The sequence below is a fragment of the Dicentrarchus labrax genome, unplaced genomic scaffold, assembly GCF_905237075.1.
Source record: "Dicentrarchus labrax unplaced genomic scaffold, dlabrax2021, whole genome shotgun sequence".
NCBI classification, from domain to species: Eukaryota; Metazoa; Chordata; class Actinopteri; family Moronidae; genus Dicentrarchus; species Dicentrarchus labrax.
The window spans coordinates 3,761,284-3,786,199 of record NW_026136716.1 but is presented as its reverse complement, the minus strand read 5'-3'; the positions used below and the strand labels follow the sequence as shown (position 1 = coordinate 3,786,199).

General features: G+C 42.0%; 2 protein-coding genes across 5 annotated transcripts in view; one reads left to right on the top strand and one right to left on the bottom strand.

The window, feature by feature from the left end:
* gpd2 (glycerol-3-phosphate dehydrogenase 2 (mitochondrial)) overlaps positions 1 to 18,921 on the bottom strand; it is a 23,003-nt gene extending 4,082 nt beyond the window's left edge. The window contains exons 1-17 of one of the 3 annotated variants that reach the window (XM_051428311.1): positions 18,807 to 18,921; positions 15,685 to 15,794; positions 13,952 to 13,960; positions 11,751 to 11,922; positions 11,374 to 11,498; positions 11,194 to 11,291; positions 10,815 to 10,978; positions 7,492 to 7,656; positions 7,224 to 7,368; positions 6,469 to 6,662; positions 5,616 to 5,750; positions 5,360 to 5,535; positions 3,923 to 4,054; positions 3,684 to 3,842; positions 2,727 to 2,839; positions 2,006 to 2,084; positions 1,794 to 1,892 (exon numbers count right to left, since the gene is read on the bottom strand). In XM_051428311.1, coding sequence (XP_051284271.1) covers positions 1,794 to 1,892; positions 2,006 to 2,084; positions 2,727 to 2,839; positions 3,684 to 3,842; positions 3,923 to 4,054; positions 5,360 to 5,535; positions 5,616 to 5,750; positions 6,469 to 6,662; positions 7,224 to 7,368; positions 7,492 to 7,656; positions 10,815 to 10,978; positions 11,194 to 11,291; positions 11,374 to 11,498; positions 11,751 to 11,922; positions 13,952 to 13,960; positions 15,685 to 15,786 — 2,067 coding nt within the window. In that variant the 5' untranslated portion in view covers positions 15,787 to 15,794; positions 18,807 to 18,921. Of the gene's footprint in view, positions 1 to 1,793; positions 1,893 to 2,005; positions 2,085 to 2,726; positions 2,840 to 3,683; positions 3,843 to 3,922; positions 4,055 to 5,359; positions 5,536 to 5,615; positions 5,751 to 6,468; positions 6,663 to 7,223; positions 7,369 to 7,491; positions 7,657 to 10,814; positions 10,979 to 11,193; positions 11,292 to 11,373; positions 11,499 to 11,750; positions 11,923 to 13,951; positions 13,961 to 15,684; positions 15,795 to 16,638; positions 16,657 to 18,806 lie in introns of those variants that run through there. The other 2 variants (XM_051428312.1, XM_051428313.1) reach the window with 2 other exon arrangements.
* Positions 16,682 to 24,916, top strand: LOC127378932 (nuclear receptor subfamily 4 group A member 2-like). Of its 2 annotated transcripts, none has more exons than XM_051428315.1 (9): positions 16,682 to 16,781; positions 19,687 to 19,799; positions 19,907 to 19,962; positions 20,245 to 21,095; positions 22,195 to 22,324; positions 22,425 to 22,582; positions 22,721 to 22,920; positions 23,140 to 23,318; positions 24,131 to 24,916. In XM_051428315.1, the coding sequence occupies exons 4-9, from the start codon at positions 20,250 to 20,252 to the stop codon at positions 24,376 to 24,378; spliced, it is 1,761 nt and encodes a 586-aa protein (XP_051284275.1). In that variant the 5' UTR covers positions 16,682 to 16,781; positions 19,687 to 19,799; positions 19,907 to 19,962; positions 20,245 to 20,249; the 3' UTR covers positions 24,379 to 24,916. The 2 variants fall into 2 exon arrangements, with proteins under 2 accessions (XP_051284275.1, XP_051284274.1); XM_051428314.1 differs by having other exon boundaries at positions 16,704 to 16,781; positions 19,691 to 19,799.

Genomic DNA, 24,916 nt, shown 5'->3' with positions numbered 1-24,916 from the left:
AGTATTACATTGGTTTTAATCTGTTTGCCTTTGTTTGTTGTCATGGTGAATATGTAAAAAAATTTGTTATGTTTAGGTTCCTTTAAACCATAATAGATATCAGATATAAGTTATATCAGACAGTACTTGTTAGTGGGATCAAGTCATTGTTTGTTTTAGGCTTCCATGGGATTTCTTGACAATAAGAAAACCATAAAATATCACCACACTCGTCCTTTCAGTCCTAGTGCAGCTTTAACACTTCTTGGATGCTGGGATGCTTTTTAGTGTGTTTCTCCCTCCAGCCATGGTCGTCTTTGTTCACAAGAGGACTTAATAAAGTTTTGTGTTAAGACTTTTTTTTTGTTAATGTGAGAGGAAACCCCTTTCCAAGTTTTCCTCGTAGAGCTCGAGAGTGTCGGTTTCCCCTCGGTGCCGCGCGTGTACACTACCTGTTTGTCGTCCCTAAGTCATCCACGTGCGGGTCGGGCAAATGTACACAAGCAGAAACAGACATTCAACATCATAATATACATGACAAACGTGATAGAAATGTAGAAATATAATCATCCGGCCATCAGTTTGTTTCCGTCACAGTGCAGCGGAGGAGCCGGCGCACTAATGAAGACTAAATCATCGACTGTCATCAAGCTGTAATGACTCTTTACTGGACTCGAGAAAGTAATTTAGCAGTGGATGGACGGAAGAGCCCCGGACGCACTTTGGGCCTCATTACACGAGTCGCTGACAGAGACTCTCCTCTCTAATTAGCTCCATGTAGTCGAGTTCACACCTTCTGTTTGCAGGAATGGATGTTCTCACATCTCAGGTGGACAATGGTCCTTTTTTAACGATGAGGTCATTTGTGTTGCCGCTTTAGTGACCACTATAGCATGTGTGTATGAGGGGGAACGTGTTGTATTAATACTGAAAACGACACATTATATATAGAAATAGGATCTGATTAAAATATAAATACAAAAATCCTAATTTCATGACAATTTCTGATGCATGACAAGGCAGGCGATTGAAAACAGATTAAAAATAGAAATATGGCCGCACACAAAAAGATTCTGAGGGGGGGGAAACTAGAAATAAAAAAAAAGTGGCAAAAAAAATGTGTGGTAATGGACTGTGTTCCCCTGAGCTTCTATTATCCAGCCTTCATGTCCTCAGTCCTGTTTGTTCTGCAGACCCTGACAGAGGTGTTAGGCATTAATGGTTCCTCTCATCACACACACACACACACACACACACACACACACACACACACACACACACACACACCTTTCTTTTTTTAGTTATTTTTCTGCAAAAATCTCCTCCTAAGAATATTTCTCTGTTTCCAATATCATTAATTTCTTGAATATTCTTGAATGAATTAATTTCTATTGGAACCAGGTTGATATATGCATATTTTAGGTTTTAGGTTTTAGGACTTATACATGCCGACATGAGCACACATGCAGTGCGGTGTATACTGTGGTGCGTGGCTTCGACTGATTGGTTGAAATGGTCTGAATGCAATGGCAGATTTCTCACTTGTTTTAGGGAAATAGGATTTTAGGACTTAATTATAGGCTGGACAAGAGTGCAAATAATATATTGATATTTTTCACACTCACTTTACTGGAGCGATGATTAATAGGGAGTGTATTTCTCTTTCTTTTAAGATAAAGAATGCTTTCTTCCCTTGAACTGTATCAATATGGCCGAGCAGTTTTACACGTGAACTTTACTGGTGCAAAGAAATTATCGGTTGTCAGACGTCTTCATGTCGTGCTTCCAGCTCTCACTGTCTGCACATTACGTACCTGCATGAATTCATCAATTTCAACTTGTCCGTTCTTGTTGAGGTCCACCTCATTAAGGATTTCATGGAGCGCATTTTCATCAATGTCGACATTGATGCTCTGCAGGGAAGAAAAACAAGAGCAGGGATCAATAACATTATAATGAAGACAAGTGTGTAAATATGAAAGAAAGACAGAAAGAAAGAAAAGAAAAAGGATGAAAGACGACTCACTTCCAAAACTTGCTGCACGTCGACAGTGGTGATGAATCCTTTGCTCTCTTTGTCAAACTTGTGGAAACGCTTCTTGTACCTGTCAGACAGACGAACAGTTATTAACTCACTTCTTTACATTTGATTCTACGGTATTTAAGAAGACTTTATGACCAGTAAACAGCTGTGTTCCTAAATGAAAAACACTGCCTATTACAGTCATTCTCTTTAAGTCATGATGAATATATAGATAATAATAGAAATTAGACTTACAGCAGGTTAAATACAAAGACTGACACCACATAACGACACTTGCACAACTAAAAAACTCCAGGAAAAGACTGACACTAAAAGATTTTCTGAATTAAATCTTATATTCTTTGAAATGGTTTGATCACCAGAGATGGTGAATTATGACGGATTTCTTCCTGTTGGTTCTGTCTAAACGCAGGCAGTTTTTATTGCTCACTTATGTACTACAGTAATGACTGAACTCAGGGGCGTAGCTTTGGTTTCAGAAGGAGGGGACACACAATGAATAGAAAAAAACATTCACAAATCAAAACTGGTCACAAAACACTCGCTGCACCACTTCCTACTTGTTAAGCCTTTTGTAGTAAGGTAATCAGATTACATTTTTCTGGATTATTATCTGGATAAAGGTGGCAGGACAGGGGGGCAAAGTAAAACTTCCTGAGATAATGAAAGGTTGTTGTTTTTCTGTTTGTTTTTTAATAACTACCTGACTACTTCCTGGTAGTCCAGGTTGATCTCAGTCGTCTTGGTCAGCTGCTCAGAGCGAGACCTGTAGCCCATCTCGTGGTACAAGAACTTCTTTGCAGCATCGAGCTCCGCCTGGATCAAACATTACCAGAAGAGCAGAGGAATCAGGAGATCAGCGTCACCTCGACTGTTAAATCACCAGTTTCCTCTTTAATTATATAAAATACAGCAAAGAGCATTTACACTGTAAAGGTCCATATATAAGGTAAAGAATTATCACTAGATACTATTTGTTTTAAATATTGGTCGTAGGCTACACTATGTACTATAAAACAAAAATAAAACTGAATCAATACCCACATCTGGCTTTTAATTGACCCACAGTTGTTACTTTTTGTTGTCTTGTTATTCTAAATCTTAAATGTCTTGTTTTGTTCAACTAGCAGCCCAAAACTTTTCTTAAAAAAGGCAAAAAGAAAGTGATAATTGAAGCTTATTTTCACAGTAACAGAGATTGGGAATATCTGACTTAGTAAAGTGTAAAAAGCTATTATGAAATAAGTATAACAAGTAAGAACATTTGTTAAATGTATTCAGCAGATTGTCAGATGTATTATTCTCCAGCGCTACTGTAAGACTTCCCTTTGCTAGTTAACAATAACAGCTTAAAATAGTTGAGAGTTCAGTTTTCATGCACACGTAACTGCACACATATCACTTCACCTCTTTCATACACAAACAGAGCTTCTCCTCTAAAGGGATAAAGGGTGTGGACCTTTCCATTGTGTACTGAAACACCCAAAAACCCACCAGGGATTAAAGCACGGTGTAAAACAGAGCAGGTTTTCTGGGGCAGGGAAAAAAAACATACACAGACCATGAAATAAATGTGAGACTTAAATACTTTGTTTGTATCAGCTTGTGGCAGATTTTCTCCCCACTCACTTTAGGAAAAAATAAACTGTTAAAATCGTACCGTCTTCCGCTCCTGACTCCAGTCCAGCTCTTTCCCCATGATCTGCACGATGCGTGGGAGGGCCTCATCGGCCGCCTGCACGTTCAAGAAGCCCAGGCGTGTTCGCCGGGCGATAACGTCGATGGCTGTGCAGGCGTACTCCTTGATCGCGTACAGCACCTGAGAAAGAAGACATGAGGCTGAACTTGGAGCACGTGAGCCACGACACTTATAATTGTTTGCATGAAATCCCGCTTTACCTCGGCCTCGATGTAAGGGAACTCGGACACCAGTCTTTTCCCCACGATGGGCCATCTTTGCCCCGTGACCTGAGCCATCTTGGCCACGTCGAACGCCTTTGATCCGTACGTTGCCGCCAGGTGCTGAGCGACCTGTGCGCAGAGAAAATTCTCTGAGTTATAAATGTAACATAGGTAGCAGTATAACCTTTTATTAATTCCATATTTATTCAAAGATTTATTCAAAGATTTATATTTATTCTAAAGTTTATTTAAGCACACATTCACTTTTCTGCTTTGGCTTTTTTAAAAATCACAGGTTAAACAGTGGAGATCGTAGCGACCGCTGCCGGTATTCTCATGATCGATTTCACCTCCTCGGAGTTAAGCGCTAAGCGTTAGCGCCACTTTGTCAATGAGGTGTCACATGTTTACAGAACACAACAGGGCTATTTGCTATTCAGATCGTTGGCTTGCCGATCATGTGAAAGGGCAAACGCTGTCCAAATATCAACAGTGACCTTTCAGGAATATTCGAGAGAACAGCAGAGCCAGTGCAGAACACCTCTAATGAGGAGTAAGTATACTGTAGGCACTCGGTGCCCGAGTACTTTTTCTTCATGAAACATTGTTCTATTGGATTTAATGAAAACGCACAGCCCAATTATTGGAAAGATGGCGTGTATCTGATGTAAATCAATGTGCCCTTACTTAATGCCATTGAGAAATTGTAAAGCATACACTGCATTTCAACGTGTGTCCAGTCTTTTGTGTAGCAGAAATGTCAGCATTGTTACAGCAGAGGCTTTAATGTCAGCTCCACTGAAGAAGACAATGAATGTGTCTGTGTGAGTGTGATTTTACAGCTTTGTTTGTAAATGAATGTGTATCTGCTCTGGCGTACAGAAGTTAAAGGTCTGCTTTCCCCTCTGTCCAAAGTGAAAAAGCACCTCTAAAGCCTACACGTTACAACTTAACAAGATTTGTAAAAACAACGTAACTAGTGAGTTTGGTACAGCTGACCCTTCCTAAGTCCCGCCCCCTTTTACTCCATGCTCCAATAACAGTTGAGAAAGCCTCGGTCAGAACGTCGGTCAACTTTCTCCTTTTCTCTACTTTTCTTTTCAACAAAAAAAAGACACCACTTTTTGTAAATGGTTAAAAGATTTAAGCCATAGTTAGTTTTCATATCTTGGCAAAATGCCAGCTACCTAATCTTCATCAATCGTTACCGAGCAGGTTGGCTAAATATGAATACAAGTAAATACTGAAACTAAATTTAGTAGGTTGCCAGAGAGACTAACACACCTATACGGACGATGATGACGTGGACGAAGAAAAGAGAGGAAAAAGAGAAGGTTGGTACTACGAAACAACTTTTACTGCACCAAGATATTTGTTGGTTTTAAAAAATATAGTAAAGTATTTTAAACAAATAAAGTTTATAGTATGTTTTACCTCGTTCTCCAGTCCGTAGTCCTGCACCAGGCGGATGTAAAGGGTCGGCGTCCAGCCCTTGCCTCCCTCCAGCATCAGACCCACAGTCTTGCAGGGTTCGGATGAGAGGTTGTGGGCTTTGACGGCTGCATCCAAAGTCTCCTCAGCCATGGACCTGTAGGTGGTCCACTTCCCACCTGGACAAACAAACTCTGCACTTTAATACGGTTAACAACCAGCTTTTAGATTCACAAGCCAACCCTCGAGGCTAACTGACCGGCGATGGTGACCAGTCCAGTGTCACTGATGCTGACGATGTGGTTCCTGCAGATGGACTGAGTGTCTTTGGAGCTGGGGTCGGTCACCAGGGGACGGATGCCGCTCCACGCCGCCAACACGTCTCCACGACGCACTGCAGACGACACACACACAGTCACATTTCAGCTGAGGTACCTCACTTTGAACCTGAGCTACCATAGATCCATGTATTTATGCTCAACCAGAACAATGGTGGTTCTTGGTATTTAGGACTAATATAAGCAGCTCCCGTCTCTCCTGCATGCCCACCACATGTAACGTTATATACATCATATAATTCAATAAATGAGCACAATATCCACAACAGCCAAAACTGATAAAAAACCTGCTTTAATTTCCCTTTTCAAAGTATTCTTTTATTTTTGATGAGTTTCCTTGTTTTCTTAAATAGTTTTAGGTCTGTGTTGGGAGCTGTGTGATATTGAGTTATACAAATACATTTTATTTCACTCTAGCTTATGTTTGCTTTTAGACTTGCTGCTCCACACGCTCTGCCTCAGGTAAAACACATCCTACAGTGCAAGAAGAAGCACGTTTAGTTAGCATTGCTAGGAAAACAAAAAAGATTTCACTTTCTGTCTTGCCTCTGTTCCACCAGCTTCTATAACTCAGTGTAATATCTCCTATAATGTTCTTTCATCTGTGTTTCTGGAAAAAATGGGGTTTAAGATGAAGATAAATCAGCTCCACTACTGCAGACACTTACAAAACGATTACTTTTTGAGCTCTCTAGCAACAAAATGGGCCTAAAGAAATCAATAAATCAAAAATAATACCAAAGAAAAGCCCTATACAAGAGAAGACTCCCGTACCTTCTACGTCAGGGCTGAGGTAGTTGCGGACCTCATTCAGGATGAAGTTGATGTCATCCTCCCCCGGGATTGGGTGGGCCGTCACGTTGGTGGGCGTGTCGGTCGTCCCGGCGATGGTCATCTTCTCCCAGGGCAGGAAGAAGATGACACGTCCGTCGCTTGTCGCCGGATCGAGCAGACCCATGTTGTCAGGACTGTGGGGCAAAAGATACAGGAAGTGGGGTCATTATCGGGCACGAGTACGAGTAGCAGAAGAAGTAGCTGAATAATAGATTTGTCTAATTTATTACTATCTTTCCAGTCTCAGGTGATAAGTATGAGGAGTTTTAGAGAGGAAAAAGAAAGAGAGGACGAGCAGAGGCACACAAATGGAAAAACACAGATATGGGGGAGGAAAAGGAGGTGGGGAGGGGGGCAGATGGCGGCGGGAGGAAGACGAGAGAAAGGGAGGAAGAGAATTAGGTGGTTGGCATTTTCTGCCGCTGTTCAAAGGGCTCGCGCTCCCTCGGGTTTCGCTCAATAAGCTTTCGCTGAACTTTAAAAACCCCCGACTTCAACAAAACCACTCTATTGCTCTGCTGTATCTTAACCAGAGAAGATTGCACTGTGCATGTAGGTATAGGTCAGCTAATAGTTTAGCCAGCCTAGTATTTACATATAAGAATGAGAAAACACTGTTTATGCATTTTAAATACCAAATCCCTGATAGGAAGTAAAAGAAACAAAAGGATATACTGTAATGGTGATGTGTGTACCTGTAGTAACCGGGGATGACGATGTGAACGCCGGCGCTGGGCTGGCAGATGTTTTGGGTCTCCTCGTTGTCCATCTTCCTCAGCGAGTCTGTGAACGGGCCGGTGGCGTTGATCACACACTTGGCCTTCACGTCAAACTCCTGTCCTGTGAGGGGAGAGCGATGGTGAGACACCTCAACTCGACAGCCAGAAAGAGTAACAAAACAATCAATCTTTTACATACGGGACAGTTTCAGTACGAGTAAAAAAATCAAACCGCACGCCTCACCTGTGATGACGTCCCTGCAGCGGGCGCCACACACCCTCTCCTTGCCGGTCAGTGGGTCGTTTGTCTTCAGCAGGCGGACCACCTCGGTGTAGTTGGCGACGGCGGCGCCGTAGCGGGCGGCGGTGAGACCGATGGCCATGTTCATACGGGCGTCGTTGTGCTGCCCTGAAGGAGACAGAGAAAAAGATTTTAGATTCAGATCAATGTGCACAAAAGTAAATTAAACTTTGTTTCTTGAACCATTTCTAGGTTATTATTCCAATTATTCCAATGTGATAATATGTGTAATATCACACTTTTTTATGTGCAGACTAGCAGAGACAAAATAAAGCTAAAGTAGGGCTGCAATAAGCAATATCCAAATTGCAGAAGTTATATAACAAACAGCATTATAATGAAGTACTGTAGTCCTGCAGTGATGGCCTTTGTTTGTTTGTTTGGTACAGGCCACACAAAAAATGTCACATCATCATGATTTTAATAGTATTTTATTTCAATGACAATGAAATTCCCACAACTCACAATATCTGTCAAAATAATAATATCTGTCAATCTGTTTCTTTATTGTATCGTACAGCCATAACTAGAAGGGCTGTGTAATGGCGAGAATCTGGGGATTGACTAAGCAAGGCCATATATTGTGAAAAAATGTGACTATAGGAAAACTGGCCACAAGCATATGCATAACATTAATTAAAATATATTTACTTTGGTACTTTTAGTATATAAAATCAAGAAGTAAGTCCCAGTCCACACTTTGTATCAGCTGGAATTATATCAAAAATCACTATCCAGTCCTTCTCATATCTAATATATATATTTGTATGTAGTTTTATAAATTGTAAATGTTCACCTGGTTGATCAATATCTTATGTAATTATTGGATTATTCAGATTAATTATGTCTCAGCCTGTCCACCCTTGCAGAATTTTGTTGTTCTGTTAAATGTTATGTTATGTTGATGAATAATGTAAGCGGCCCACCATCGCTCTGTATTCACAGCTTTATGTTAGGACGTATTATTCAAGCCACTTCCTGCCTCTTTTTCAGCACAAACTTGAAACGCATTCCAAGAGTAGAAGCTAATCCGAGTCCTTTTCAGTGTCCTTAATGCCACCGAGTGCCTGTTTTTGTGCCCACATTTAGTTTCTGCATTCGACGGCTCTCCTCCATTTTTCCGTGTATTATCATTGACCTGTTTGGGAAGCCTTATTCCGTGTCAAAATATTTGCAACAAAGGCTCACAGCCACAACATCCTGTTACTGTACATACTCTTATATCACTTTCTTTCATTCTTAATTTATTTATTTTTCCACAACTCAATCTTACAGGGTTGTACTATGGAAACAGACATTCAGCTATATGTAAATTTAAATGCTGACTCATGTCAGGAGCTTCCCTTATCCTAAATGCTTCTGCGCATTAGAAGTGTTTTCTGTTTTTGTGGATACAGCAGCATTAACATTTTATTTCCCAGAGCATTCAGGCCATATAAACAAAAATACCACTCCAAATAAGAGAATTAGGTCTACACATTTGCTGTCCTTTCCTGTGTTTGTGACAAGAAAACGGCTGCTGTTGGTGGTGGCGGCGGCAGGAGCAGCAGTAACCAAGACAGCGGGAGAAATAGCTGTTGCTCAGCCGGTTCGACCGTCTACGACGCTCCTCTGCGCTGCACACCGCCGGGAGAGAAGGTCAGATTTCGAAATGTCACCGGCGTGATTGTTCCAGACGGCATAATTGGAGAAAAGACACCCCACCCCTCCACCATCCCGTCCCCGTCCCCCCCTCAGAGCAGATGATGGCGGGGGGGGGGTGAATATCAAACATATGCTGCTTTGCACCAAGAACATGCCTTTCCCTTTTCCCAGCCTGCAGTAAATCCAGTTATAACTGGCAATTTACATTTTACATTTGGAGAATAATAAAGCTGTTTGTTTTGGGTTAAATTATGCAATCAAGAGAGTTAACTGCCTCCAAAGGATGCTGTTAGTGGGAGACACACCACAACTAAAACTGTTGAATTTACATCCTTAAAAAGCAACAAAGATGCAGTTTTTTTTTTGCTTCTAATCACACTGTAACAATATGTACAATATATGCAGATATTTCATTTTGTCTAACTGTTGAATACCATAAATAAGAGACATCAAAAGCTTCTTTAAGCAGCATCAGATCTCAGATCTGAGCTGATACTCAGTGAAGCCTACAGTAGCAAATCACCCGCGGACACAAATTTGTTATTTTCAGTGGCGGACCGGAAAGGATGCCCGTGGCACAATATCTCCTCACACTTAGCTGGACACTCGGCATATGTTTGGTTCTCCTCTGAACCCATCCAGGGAACACGCAACCTTTACTGCCACGGGGAGGAAGAGGGCCCACTACCAGCCTGTCAACACATTTTGTTAGGGACCAGTGGAGATGTGAAGGCCATAGGGCAAGATTTACATCTGAGCCATTTTAACAGAGTGGAATCTTCTATCGTCTGTTTGGCTTCATCGTCAAATTTCTACACAATTTTTATAATATTCAAATTTATTCAGAACCAGAATTTATTTGAGATGGGTTTTTTTCAGTCACTACCCGCCTTAGCCAGCCATTTATCATCTCCTGATTCCTCTGATATGTCTCGTGATCCCTTTGAGGGGCCCTGACCCCCACATTGGGTACCACTGCGCCATAAGAATAGCATATTTCCCTTATTTACCCAAAGACCCTGAGGCATTTTTAAAAGGGTTTCAAGACTCTTTACATCATGGCAGTTAGAGGCCTGTAAACTGTCAGGCATTTAAACGTACTTAACTATCAATTCAATACTGGTGCCTCTATGTGATCTTCACAATCAGACAAGAGCATCACCAAGAAAACTGTCTCCTTCTATATAGTTAGTCTTAATGCTTGACACCGGGTCCGATTTGGTCGGATTACACTTGACTCAATTAAACGGTGGAAACACTTCTGCTTTTGTCCACCAGAATCAGCCAAAAATCAAAGTTCATTGTTTCTGCTTTAAGTATCAGTTACAGAGCTGTACTCAAAATCACGCTCCTATGGTTCACACTCATTTCCATCAATCAGTTAAGTGATCGTAACGAAAGAAAAGGAACAAAGTGGAAAAGGGCAAGAGCAGCGAGACTGACTCAGCTGCCTTGTTCATGTTTACAGAAAATAAAGAGATGACCAATGAATCAACAAACCGAGCGTGCCTTTTAGATTACTGTCCACACAAGCCAGTGTCTATGTGAAAATATCCAATTTAAAGCAAAGCCAACAGGAGTCCGTGGGAAAGAAAACGAAGCATTACGGAGCCTTGACTCACCGTCATAGTAGACGATGGCTCCTACCAGCTTGTCCTTCTTCAGCATGGGGAAGAGCTCCAAGGCCTTGGTCTTACTGAGGACGTAGCTGCTCTTCAGGCACTGGATCCCAGCCACCAAGTCATACATCTTGATCCCTGCCCAGTAGTAAGGCAACTGCCACCATCTTGGAAATGAACACAGCGATTCAAGTTCGATAGAGAAGACATTCTGGGTCATTAAAAACAACCGGCTGGAGTTAATTATCCATCCAGATAAAAATGAACAACTCTTCAGTTAAAAGGTTAAAAGCATCATGCCAGCATACACCAATTATCACCTGCTTTGTTCTGTGTGACTTTTTCCCACGTCTTCCGTACTGTATGAGTCTGTGACACTTACTTGTAAACAGGAAGCATGATGGGTAGTGGCGCTGATAGGTGGGGCGCAATTTCCAGGAGGTTGGCTCGCTCGTGGAGGGCCTCTTTCACCATCATGTACTGTTCCAGCAGAGAGGATTAGAAGATGAGGGCAAAGAAGGGGCAACAGGTGAAGGTGTAAAGTAAGAGTATGAATAAGAACCTGTTCGTAGTCTAACTTCATGATGGCCTTCTGGAGGTAGCGGACTCCACCGTGGATCAGCTTGGTGCTCCGACTGCTTGTCCCCGACGAGAAATCGCTTCTCTCGACGAGGGCAGTCTTCAGGTCTGAGGAGAAAATGGCAAAGCACAAGTCCATAAACCTGTGCAGCTTGTTACTAATATGTCTTAAAACCTCTGATGTATGTGCCTTGGGTGTATTTACATTAATAACAGCTGACACACTGGAGTGAGACCATTATAAACTGTTACCAGCCTTCGAGGCGTTTCCCTCCCTCAACCATGACTCAATAAGGACACTTATAGAGCTTGAAACCTGCTCCGTCCCACGAGAGGTGGTGTGCTTGAGAGTGAGCTTACTGCGTGTGACGGCGTCTAAGGCACATCCTGCACCCGTGGCCCCTCCTCCGACAACCAGAACATCGAACTCCTCAGTGTTTTGTAGCGCTGCGAGCTGGGCCTGCCGAGAGGGAAGCTCGTCCGCAAAGGGAACCTTCAGCTCTGCTTCTGCTGCCACGTGGGCTAACTGAGCCTGGATGTGACACACACACACACACACACAAACACAATCAGCACGATAACTTAAAGATTTGTAGTTGCTTAATCCTGCAAATCTATAGGTTTCTATGTTGATTTCTATTTAAAATCTATGTTAAATTCTTTGTGAACACAATACAAATGTTAGAAAATGTAGCAACACTTTCCTTGAGGTGCATTTTTAAACATTATAAGCACACTGCAAGCACAGTGTAATGTATTTATGCATTATTCTTGCATTATAATCACCTTGTAGAATCACGTGTGATATAATGCATAATGACTTGCAATCATTTTAATACATTATGGATTTGGGGTGAATGTGTTATGAGATTACTGTAAGACATACGGTTGAATGCTTGCCCACAATATGCATTATTGTGTTGTAATGGATGGAAAATAATGTATGTACGGAAGCCTAGAAGGTCCATTTATTACAGTATTATTAAAAAAGTTTAATTATCATATTAAAGACCGACCAACACTAAAGCGGATACTGATACTTTAAAAAACTGTTTTAAAAACAAAGACATATTGCTGATATTCATTATTTTACATTAACAGATATTTTTGATTGGTTTGTTTTGTTTTGTTTTTAAGAAATGCAAAGAAAAGAAGACGTACTGAGTTTTACAGTGTGAATACGTCCTGCTCGACAAACAAATGCAATGTAGAAAATAATATAATAATAATAATAATAATATAATAAAAAAATATTTTTTGTCATTTCTGAACAAACTAACAAAACACAAATTCAAATATAAACCAACCGTTATTGATTACGTTTAACTGCAAGCCCTACTTTACATTTATGCAAATTTTAATAAAGAAAAATGTATAAATAAGAATAAACAGTACAGTACATTCACTGAAGTATATGTACTTTACTGGAGTGCTTCTTGTTTATGCTACTTTGTACTTACATATTGTCTTTACTCAACTACATTTATCTGACAGCTTTAGTTACTAAATAGAAGATTAATATTTTACAAACAAAACATGTGATCAGTTTATAAAATATGATGCTTCGTTATCCATTAAACTACCCACCAGTTTATAAAGTTTATAAATACTAGCTTCAACTCCGCAGCTACGGACATGAAACATGAAAATGCTGCAAACGCAGTGATGTATCAAAAATAATAATCCAAGATAAGTATACATACTTTTACATAAGTAAATAATATGAACACCACCGTATAATCTACCACAAGAAGTGGCAACCAAATTTAGGACAAAATGGTGGTTGAAATATATTTTTAAACAAATCCTAAGAAAGAGCTTTTGATCGGTGATGTGCTTATGATGTCTCGTTTTCACCTTAAGTTTCTCAGTGTTGCTAAAAAAAAAAAAATCAGAGCACAATCTTGATGTGGTTAGTAGAAAAGCAAAGGGTTGCTGAGGGTTATCTGCTGCAACATGCTGCACAGCTTCGCAAAACCCCACGAAATAAAATCACATGACAGCTCTGAACATCACTTACATCCATTGTTTGATTAGCAAAATAATTAACTGAAAGAAATAATCACAAGTACAATAAAAAAAAAAAAAAAGCACAGCTCCCCTCTGATGTGAGGATGTGGGATTTCTCTTCTAATGAAATATTTATTCATTTTTCTATTTAGCAGGTTCAAGCTAAATGATTGCATCAAGCTGCTTTGAAGCAAACGTGGCATTTGACTTGCAAATAGAAGCAGGCGTTTGTGATTTAGGTCTGCAACCGCAAACAAGACGATGATATAATCATTGTCTATTTTTGATGATGCACACAGACGAACACCGCCACAGAATTAAGAGCCCGTGTGCCCCCCGTAATCAAGTTAAGTCAGTGAATAGCACAGCAAAGCCCATGCTAATAGCCAATCGGCCGCTGTAGAAAACTTCTCCAAGCCATATGCCCTTGCTAAAGGAGACAAGACGGACATTCATCTCATCAGCATTGCAATTACTGAGATTAGAGGCATGCATGATTACAAACTATTGTGAAAATAATTATATTTCATCAGGGTCGACTTCTTGCTTACCAATCCGTGCTTGGTTGAGAGGATGACGGTGGGCAAGACATTATCGCGCCAGGACACAAAACAAAGTTCACATTAGGTTGCACAGTCATATAAAGTCTGGTATGTAAATGTGAGGCAGGGCCTAAAATAGGCCTGCGTCGGGTCAGAGGTCAGGGGAAACACAGCTGCTTGTCCATCTCAAGTGAAGCCAAGCCTCGTGGTTATTTGTGTGTTTGTGACGATGGTCAGCGGCAGAACGCCGAGGCTTGTCAGCGAGACACAGAACTGGTGTCTGTTCAAGGCCAGCAGTGTCACCGAAGAGAGGTGAGACGCTCATTACAAGCCCGAGCTACCATTATAAGCGGACCTATTGTTCTCTGAGCATCTGCATTTTCTTCTAATGTGGTGTCGTCCATCTATATTGTAAAGCGGCACAGTAACCTGGAAGATAATTGCTCATTACATAATTATATCATTTGTCGTCTACTTCAACCAGGATTTAATGTGGCCTGTGGAAAAACACAAATCTTACAATATATCAAACAACTAAAATCTTACTTTTCTGTACATGTTACAAAATAAGCACAATTATCAGCGTGTTTCTTAACGTTAGCTGTGTTTTTTTTTCTCCTCCTATATTCGTGAACTTCCTTAAAACATATGAGGAGGAGCTAGTCGATGTGTAGCTTTTGTTGCACAAACAGAAACTACTTCCTCCCCCCGCCCCTCAGATTCTACAAGTTCTACATTTGGTTGTTGCAGAGAGATAGATGAGCAGATTGATATCACTCTTATATCTGTATGCAAAGTATGAAGCTACAGCCAGCTAACTTAGCTTAGCACAAAGACTGGAAACAGGGGGCCTGTCAGCTCCTCTAGAGCTCACTAATTAACACTTTGTAGCTCGTTGGTTTAAAACAAGAAGTGTATAAACAAGAATTTTCTGTTTTACTGGGGCTGTACTATTTCTGGGCTGGTACAGGTAACTTCCTGGAGTCTGCACTGGCTGCCTGGCAACTGGTTTCAGTCTTTATTCTAAGGTTAGTTAACGAGCTGCAGGCGTAGCTTCATATTTAGTCTACGGGCATGAGAGTGGTATCAATCTTCTCATCTAATCTCTCATCTGACTCTAATCACTTAACTTTATTACTTTATGTTTTTTTATTAAGGGCCAAATAGTAAAACAGCCACATCTCCCAGGACTCATAAAACAAACATTCCTCAGTTCCCTTAGTTACCATTCACAAAGAACAGACATTTCATTGGATGAAGAAGTGGAAGAAAAACAACTGGAGGTGGTGGAGTATCGCTTATAATGTAAAAAAAAAAAAAACCTGCTGTTCTTTAATGTAGCAGCTCTGAATACAGTGGCAGCATGCTTGTGAGTGAACTGATGCCTCCGGCACAGCAGCTGGAAAGCATCGAAAAAACAAAAAGTGAACACCTGGTAGAGGACAGTCAGCACATTCCAAAATCTAGACAGGACATGCCCTGAAAGGCACTCCCTCTCTGCTTAGTGCAGACTTTTTCAGGGCAAAAGAAAAACTGTACTGTTGCCCAAAAAATGTTACTATTTAAAAAGTTTGTCACCTTCCAGGGGGGAGTCAAATGTCAAATATTTGCTTTGAGTCAAATCCTGAAAAACTGGAATTCTTGCAAACTGTGCTCACGCAACGAAAAAAAACAAACAAGCAAACATTTAAACATCTGGTGGCGCGACACAAACTGACAGGTGACATCTCCCGTCGACTTACCTGTGTCTTCCTGTACTCGATCAGCTGCGACAGGCCAAAAACTGCGGCGACCGCCCCGCCGCCTACGATGGCCGTCCGTTTCAGAGCCTTCCTGAACGCCATCGCCGGCCCTGAGGAGAAAGTAAAGTGGAGTGAGGAGACAGAGCAGAGGCACCCGGGTTGTACGGCTCTGACATGACAGGTGATCGTGTGAAGCAGACATGCCGGGGGGTTAGTAAGGGGGGCGGGAGGATCCAAAAAGCTGCAAGTCAGGCTGAACGAGACAAGAGTTGAAAGTTCACGTGGGGAAGGAATGCTGTGTTTATGTCACCAGAATTAAAACAGGGACATGGTTTACAACTTTGATAACAGATTACTCGTTTTGTTTAGAGCTGCTTCTTTATTATCCAATAAACTATCAGTATGCTCATTTTGTTTCACATGTTTTTTTTCCTGCTGGACTCAAGATGTCTCATACTTCACTGTAAAGTCCACTCTCAGTCTATGTGCACTGGGAGAAGTTGCATGTAAATAGTAGTATAAATGACTCATTACAGAGTTAATATTTGTTCTTCGTGCTTTGCAGCAATATACGGAAAACTTCAGATAACTGGAACCGCCTCTCACACACTCTCAAGGCGATGTCACATTTAGTTTACAGAAAATTAATCAGCAATTATTTTAAAATGTACTTTTATTTCGTACAAATGAAGAAGATTTGTTGAGCTGGGCCACCCACTCCCATAATGTTACCTTTTACTCACAATGACCACAACCAATTAATCCGGCTGATTATCTGGCATCGGCAAAAAAAAAATTACCTGAAGTACTATTTGAAGTAAAACGGAAGGGAGAAGATTAAACGAAACCATTTAAATATTTACAAGCTCAAACAAACAGTTTACACATAGGAACACCCTAATCCAGAGAACCCGGAGACAGAGAGAACGTCAAACAAACTATTCACATATTTACCAGCTATAGGGACCACCTAACCAGAGAGGAGGTCAAAACGTGCCCGACACTCCACACCGACTGACTGACTGCACACAGCACAAGAGGAGAGGAAGAGACCCCGGCGGCGCTGTGGACTGCGATTACTCCGAGCTGCATACACGGTAATGAATTAGAATATTATATATTTCTCACATTTGATGCTAAAATTGTCGCCATAACGCATTGACTTAATAATTTCATTCATAAAACTGTCCCTGACACTGTATCTTCAGAGCGTAATTCGTAGTGTAATTCTCCTTGTTTGAAACCAGGGTAGCAACTAACCCACTCATTATTTTATTTGATGATCAATTAATCTGCCAATTACTGTTTGGACCAATCATTCTGTCTATAAAATGTCAGAAAATAGTGAAAAAGTTCTTGTCTTCGTCTGACCCAACACTACAGAACTTAAACATATTCTGAGGAGGAAACTAATCTACACATTTCAGAAGATGCAACTGGGGAATATTTGGCATTCTGGCTTAAAATATTACTTTAAATTTTGAATAATTAGCAAGTATTTTCTGTATAATTTATCAAATATTTATCCAATTTAGCGGCATCTTGTTAAAAGGGCAAAAAGTCACTTATCCAATATGATCAACACGACTGAAAACTGGTTAATATATCTGAAAACATTTACAGATATTGCAGTACATAAACAGAATAATTTTAACTGGACATTATAATTAAAATACAGTATATTTCCAGCTTTGGTATTAAGCTATGCTCAGATACCATTTGTATATATTTCCCATAATGAGCAGAACATGATACCAGCTCTGGCAGAGCGAGGGGGCCACACTTCTTCCCACCAGAGGCAGCCCAGAGAAATATTTAGTAGTTTGAATGGAGGTTTCCAGGGAGTGGCATACGCTGGAGCAGATTCTAATGCATTTTAATAAAACACAGCTACAGATGGCACAAATGTCAGCAACCAGTTTGGTGTAACAAATGTTCAACGGCAAGACAACAGACTTGAAACTACTTGAAAATTACACCCATGCCACTATAGCTGCTATATAAGCTGATATATTATTATATATTGGTCGTGGTCTGATAGGTTTCTCAAGTGTTAAATAAAAATAAATGTGTCCTTCAAATCAGAAAACTTTAGCTCAAATAACACACACGTATTTCTCAATACTCTCAAGCATTACCACATAACACATTTCAGTTAGTGCCGAACCATTACTGAGGTTCAATACAAATGTATTGGCCTTCAAAAAACCCATAAAATCTAAAACCTGCTGCTGCATACCACAGGCTTTCACACCCACCTCGCAGGCGGCTCATTACTGGAGACTAGAAAGGCCAAACATGCCAATAATAAGCCCTGAGGAACCCCTTTTGGCTGGTGATGGGTGGTAGTCCGTCCACCTGAACCACATTGCTATCAAAGCTGAGGCTGCAGCACGAAAACCCAACTCTTCCTCCTCATGATGATGCTTACATCACCATGAAACCTCAGTGTGAGTCAGCAGAGGAAGAGGAGGAGGAGGAGGAGGAGGAGGAGGAGGAGGAGGAGGGGGGTTTCCTGGCTGTAACCTTTTTTTTTTTTTTTTAAAGAAACACATGGCGAAGGTGCATGCATTGATATTTTTCCCTGTTTTTAAGGCCTGGGTGTATTTCCAGAGGGAATATTTTGGGAATCCCGTGTTTTAATCCCACACAGCAGGGTTGGCTTTGAACAGCAGGTGGTAGTATAATGACTTATAATGTCGGGCACTGCTGCAGTGGACCATATAAGTCACCTACAGAGGAGGAAGTCGCTGTTATGTTAACCTGACATCTTGCTGTGGATTAAAAGCTCCGAACAATAAGCTGTCACGAAAACGCTCAAAATTAAAACCCCCAGTTATAAACATATACACATTCATACATTCATACAGGGAGTAGGGTAGAAAATAGGCTGTTTTTTACGCTTTTAAACAACCATTAAACACATTAACTTGGCGTGTAGCCTCAGCTGTACCGACTGAGGAGGAGAGGCTCGTTGTCAGTCACAAACGTTAGCAAAGCTCGCAGATGTTGCTCTTTTTTTTTGGCTCTATGCCAACAAAAACAAAGGGTTAAATCATTCGTTAGATAGAGTTTAAAGTCCCCGAAAAACACCCGGTGATACGACACACATCCCCACTTACAGGACTTCTTGTTTTGAGGCTGAATAAAACTCGCTCGGGGCGGCGACTGGCGGCATCGGTTGCTATCCGAAACGGTAGCTTTGCGTGTTGACAGCTACAACCAGGAAATCGAGCGGCGCCGAGTGACACCGCGGAGAGCCAATCGGAGCGCAGCACTCGGCCGCGCTCGTCCAATGGGCTGCGAGGGGAGGCGGTGCCACGCTGTTGACGTAAGGCGAGGCTAAGATTGCGCAACGCCGGTCTCCCCTCCATCCTCCTCCTTCAGGATAATAATAAAGAGGGGAGAAATGCCACCAGCTGTCGTTTTCTCTGTCTTTAAGCACAGGAGGCACGGGTTAAAAAGTCATTCCTATAAATAGACTGGTATTTAGATAGTATTTCCTAAACAAAACGTGTATTTTTAAGCTGTAAACTGATGCCATGTTCAATCACAGATCAAATTACGTGCTGTCCAAAGTGGTCCTGATCTTTCAAGACTTTTAATTGATGACTTTGAATTATTCCCCATCAATGCCAAATGACATCTGCTCCCAGGTCTGATAGAAAATGCTTTAAAATTCGCAATAAAATCCCTTACACATGATGCAAACTGCAAGAAAGTGGGCCACAAGCATTATTTCCAAATTACATGAACCACTTTCTGTGCCCACACCAGTCAATGACCCACACACACACACACACACACACACACACACACACACACACAGAGAGAGAGAGAGAGGGACACACTCACCACCCCGCCCCTCTGTGGCTTGTGCGTAATAGGGTTTGGCACACGGGTGCGCACCACGTAAACAAAAGCACATTGTCAGTGTCACTGGCAGCCAGTCTGCAATCCCAGAGTGGGAGAAGTGAACAGTCATTTCCTTTTGCTCTCCAGACAGCGAGTGGGCTTTTTTCTGGTCGCTAAAGCTTCAATAGATTCCGAAAGCAACACTACCGCAGAGATGGGATTACTTGTCACTGTCCTCCTGCACTGGATGGAGGTCTGAGGTATTGTATATTCTACTTTTCTGCAGCGATTTAAGAAAAGGCTGCATGCCAGTGTGAAGCTTGCAAGTGATACTTTGATGTTTTTTTTTGTTGTTGTTTCATACCAGGCGAGGTCTAGCGGGCAAAAACATCCTCTGGAAAATAAGACAACTAAAGCTTTAAGGTAATATCATAAATTAAAGTCTCCATGCACGCTGTTGTCTCATTTAAATTAGTTTTTAAGGTCGTAACTACCTTTCAACAAGTGGAAATCGCTGCGCAACGGGCACCTATTTTGTTTCCAGTTGACATTTTAAAATTATCAGGAGGAAATTGAAAGCAACGTTTAATCAGAATCAGAATCTGGGGGGCGGAATTGGTTAAATATGGGGTACAGGTGTAATATAGCTGTGTACTTGCCTGAGTTTCCCACTTTCCACTGACTGCTTTATGCCCATGTCTGCAGGGGCCATGCCGTGCGTCCAGACCCAGTGCGGTTCCTCTCCACAAGGAGCCAGCCCGGCCTCTCAGGGCGCGGGCGGAGAGCGCAGCTGCGACTTCCTCACACCGGAGTTTGTCAAGTTCAGCATGGACCTTACTAACAGTGAAATCTCGGCCTCAACGTCAGGTCCCAGTTTTGGTCCTTTGGGTGACACTTATGGCTCCGGGTACGACGTGAAGACCCCGTGTCTCTTCCAAATGCCGTTGCAGGGGGAGCTTCCGTGCGTCAAGGTGGAGGATGCGCACGGGTGTCCGCGGTATCAGCCGAATCAACATCACCAGCAGCAGTCCGAGGAGCTGCTCTCCTCCCCGGGCTCCGTTTATTACTACCGCTCCCCGTCGCCGCACGGCCCCATCACACCCAACTTCCAAACTCCACCGGGACACATATGGGAGGACTCCGGCTCTCTGTACACTTTTCGACAAGACTATTTGGCGGCGGCGCACAGGAAAAACGCACTATCCAGATTCTCGCTTTTTTCCCTGAAACACGCGCAACAGCAGAGCTTGTCCACCTGCCAAATGAAATATGACGGGTCTGTCCATGTGTCCATGAACGTGGACGCAGCCGGGGCGCACCATCCGCTGGACAGCCCCGGGATTTTGGGCTCTAGTGCCCTCGGAAAGCAGCCCGGAGTGGGATTTCCTCACCCCCTGCAGCTCGCCCACGGCCACCACTTTATGGACTACCAGACTTCTTCCGCTGCCAGCCGAGGACCGCTGAGCGCGGAGGGGCTGTGCGCGGTGTGCGGCGACAACGCAGCCTGCCAGCACTACGGAGTGCGCACCTGCGAGGGCTGCAAGGGTTTCTTCAAGGTTTGTTCTCGGTGCAACTTTATTTTAAAGCCGCAAGGAAAACGGGAATTTCAAGTTGGATTTTAGGAGGCAGCCGACTGATTTATATGATCTTTATTATCCTGAAAACTTTAAATTAATAGGTGAACAAAGTGTCTGTCAAAAAGGATAAAACCATCCCAGTTATTTCCAGTTCTGTGAAATAATATCTGATCCTGTTTTCATGATAATCTCGCTTTGTTTAAATGGATATATTCACTTTTCCCTGCATGGCCACACTGTCGCCTAATGAAATTATAATTCGAGTAATAAACTATAATGAAAAAAAATCCCACCGGGACTCCTGACTGGCCTCCTAAATTGGTCATTTCTCTTCAGATGCACGTTTTGATCTCTTGACACAGGCGTGGTGGGGGCAAATGTCCTGTCTGAAAATGGCCACCAACGTGCCATGAATAAAAAACCTCATCTTCTTCCCTCTGTAGGAGATTCCCAGGGGCGGTTCTCCAAATTATGACTGACCACGACCCTGTATTTACCCAGACTGCCCTGCCCGCCTGCAGAATGCCTCATACTGCCTCAGATGGCCCTGAGGAGCATGAGTGCTGCTGTTAATTTCCCCCAAAAACATTTAAGGGTCTTTACTTTAGTCTACAAGCTACAAAAAGGGGGTCCTTATGCTGAAAGACCCCTTTCAAGAAGGTCGTCCATGCCACCAGATTAGACAAAAGCCACCAGATCTCACAAAAGCCCCCTTTTGTTGCCATGTATTGAACCTGAAGCATGAAATCTGTTCTACAGAAGCTGACATTGTGCTTCAATGCTTTCTTAAAACGCCACTTAAACTGGTACCAAAGTGCGGCAAAGACCTTGTCCCAGGTAGTTCTGTGTGTACGGTTTTAATGGTGTCATTAGAGTTCGTCTTTCAGGGCTTTTAAAAAACCCTTAAAAAGCAGATTTTTATTGGAGCAGAGTGGATGAGAATGAGGTTAAGAACAAACAGATGTCACTCACAGTAACCTTTATGTATGACCTCATCCTGATAAGTAGTATCGAAGCACAGGTATTATATTCCTAAGCTTTGTTCTTTGCAAAAATATCTGTTTCTTTCTCCACGCAGCGCACAGTACAAAAAAATGCCAAGTACGTGTGTTTGGCTGCCAGAAGCTGCCCTGTGGACAAACGCAGGAGGAACCGATGCCAATATTGTCGCTTCCAGAAGTGCCTTGCTGTGGGAATGGTCAAAGAAGGTGAACCAGTAGACTTTAAAAGACACTTTTAACATCTGGCGGGGTCACATAAAGTCCAATTGTACTCATTCGTATACTGTTTCCTTCTCATTCTGTGCAGTGGTGAGGACAGCCAGTCTGAAAGGTCGAAGGGGTCGCCTGCCGTCCAAACCTAAAGCTGTCCCAGACTCGTCTTCACCTGTCAGCAACCTCCTGAGCACCCTCATCAGGGCCCATGTGGAATCGAACCCTCCACCTTCTCTCCTCGACTGCTTCAAAGTAAGCAGCGTTGGCATGTTTTCACTGCTTTAAGGAATGTGTAGTGGCCCCTTTACGTGAAATAAGGTCATATCAGAGCTGTAATTGATGTATTTTATATCTTTTTTCTACTTAATCCCACCGGTGACCTTTCACTAGGTCAAAGAGAGTCCAGGCAGCCCACTGGGAGACGACGCTCAGCACGTGCGGCAGTTTTATGACCTCCTGACCAGATCCATGGAGGTGATTCGAGGTTGGGCGCAGAAGATCCCGGGCTTCACCTCCCTTCACAAAAACGACCAAGACCTCCTCTTCTACTCGGCCTTCCTGGAGCTCTTTGTTTTACGATTGTCATACAGGTAGATAACACACGAAAGGGAACTCGTCCTCTGACTTTACAAAACTCAGGGATGGATTTGGCACTATAATGAAAGGTTCAACATCTGGAGAGACGACTTTTATTTATTTATTTGTCTGATAATGGATGCATGGACAGGTTTTGTGCATAAGACTGTAACCAGGTGTTATCCACCTCTGTTTTTTGAGCCTTTTTAGCATAAGCTGTCATAATGTTTCAGATCCAACCCGGAGGAAGGGAAGCTGATCTTCTGCGACGGGACAGTGTGGCACCGGCTCCAGTGCCTGAGGGGCTTTGGGGAGTGGATTGACAGCATTGTTGAATTCTCTGCTAATCTGCAGAGGATGAACCTGGATGTATCCACCTTCTCCTGCATATGCACCCTCGCCCTGGTCACCGGTAAGACGCTCAAAAAACATACACAGTCTCACCAAGGTTAATCTCCCACTGATGCTGCATTCAAGTACTGCAGTCTGGGTTCTTATTCCACTTTTATAAAAAATATAATTAACAAAATGGACCCAAAATCACATATCTGCAGTTTTATGTTACAATCAAATTGCGCAGAGAAATACAGTAAGTTAAGTTAAGAAATAACTAAACCACATGTAACGTTTAGGGGCCGGACATCATGTAGGGCACCTCACAACTGAGTACCTACATTCCTCTGCAGTTGCCAGGGGGAGGCCTGTCTGGAGAGGCTGTAGAGTAGCTGAAATTATTTGGATTAGAAAAATAGAAAAGTCAGCCGTGACACCTAAACACAGTGTTGTTATTTAGCTAAATGGTGAGATAGTTGGCTGAACATAGCCTAATGGAGAAATGATTGAGATAGATAAAACAAATGGTTAGCTGAAAGTGATGGATAGGCTTCATGGTCTAAATAGTTAGATAAAAGTAGACTAATAAACAGTTGAAATTAGCTAACTATGGATACATGTTGAAATAGCTAGACCATAAAGAAGCATATTAGATAGATAGATAGATAGATAGATAGATAGATAGATAGATAGATAGATAGATAGATAGATAGATAGATAGATAGATAGATAGATAGATAGATAGGTTTTATTTCAAAATAAAAGCCTATGCAATGTCAGAAATTGGAGCTTACAGTGAAGGTGTTGAACTAACCCCTTTTAAAAAAAGACCCATATTTAATTATTTTGTATCTAATATCTTTGTTTGACGTGTGGTTTACGGACCTACAGAGCGACACGGACTGAAGGAGCCAAAGAAAGTGGAGGAGCTGCAGAACAACATAGTCAAGTGTTTGAAGGACGGGGACGGAGGTTCAAACTGTTGGTCCAACCATCTGTCCAGACTTTTGGAAAAACTGCGTGAACTGCGCACTCTGTGCATTCAAGGCCTGCAGAGGATTTTCTATCTGAAGCTGGAGGATTTGGTGCCACCGCCTGCAATAATAGATAAGTTATTCCTCGACACATTGCCATTTTAGAGACATAAAGAGACATGTGGACAGTTTCCTCAACGATGGCACTGTTAGACTTATTTTATTCATTCCCTGACATATGTGCATTGCTTAAAGAGACATTTTAAAATCTAATATTGAGTTGTTTAATCCTCGAAAAACAAGTGGAAATTTGTGATTTTCTGACGCAAAAAATCGATTTAATTTATACAAGTGTGACCACTTACCTGTAATTTTCTGCATAATACAAAAATCTGCTTTGCAAAAGAAGAATTAACACATGGTGACTTTTTCCACTGTGCGGATTATAGCAGGCTCAAACAGACACATTTTATTGCTGTCTACAAGAAACTAATTTATAGTCCTACTTTATCTTACTTTTATATGATTGGCAGGTTTGTTTCTGCTTCTCAGCCTGTACAGAGGCACTTTTGATACGAGTGTGTGCCTCCATGTGTAGGTTTTTTCACAACATATTAGTGATTAATATAATAATATTTGGTAGACTGTTGTGTTCTCAGATTAAACTGTCATTGTCCATGTTTTAATAAATAAATGACCCTTA

What these genes read in the sequence shown, in the direction of transcription:
- LOC127378932 (XM_051428315.1), top strand. Translation starts at nt 20,250, where the DNA reads ATGCCGTGCGTCCAGACCCAGTGCGGTTCCTCTCCACAAGGAGCCAGC. An exon ending in GCTGCAAGGGTTTCTTCAAG is followed by an intron (nt 21,096 to 22,194) that starts GTTTGTTCTCGG and finishes TTCTCCACGCAG; the next exon opens with CGCACAGTACAAAAAAATGC. An exon ending in TGTGGGAATGGTCAAAGAAG is followed by an intron (nt 22,325 to 22,424) that starts GTGAACCAGTAG and finishes CATTCTGTGCAG; the next exon opens with TGGTGAGGACAGCCAGTCTG.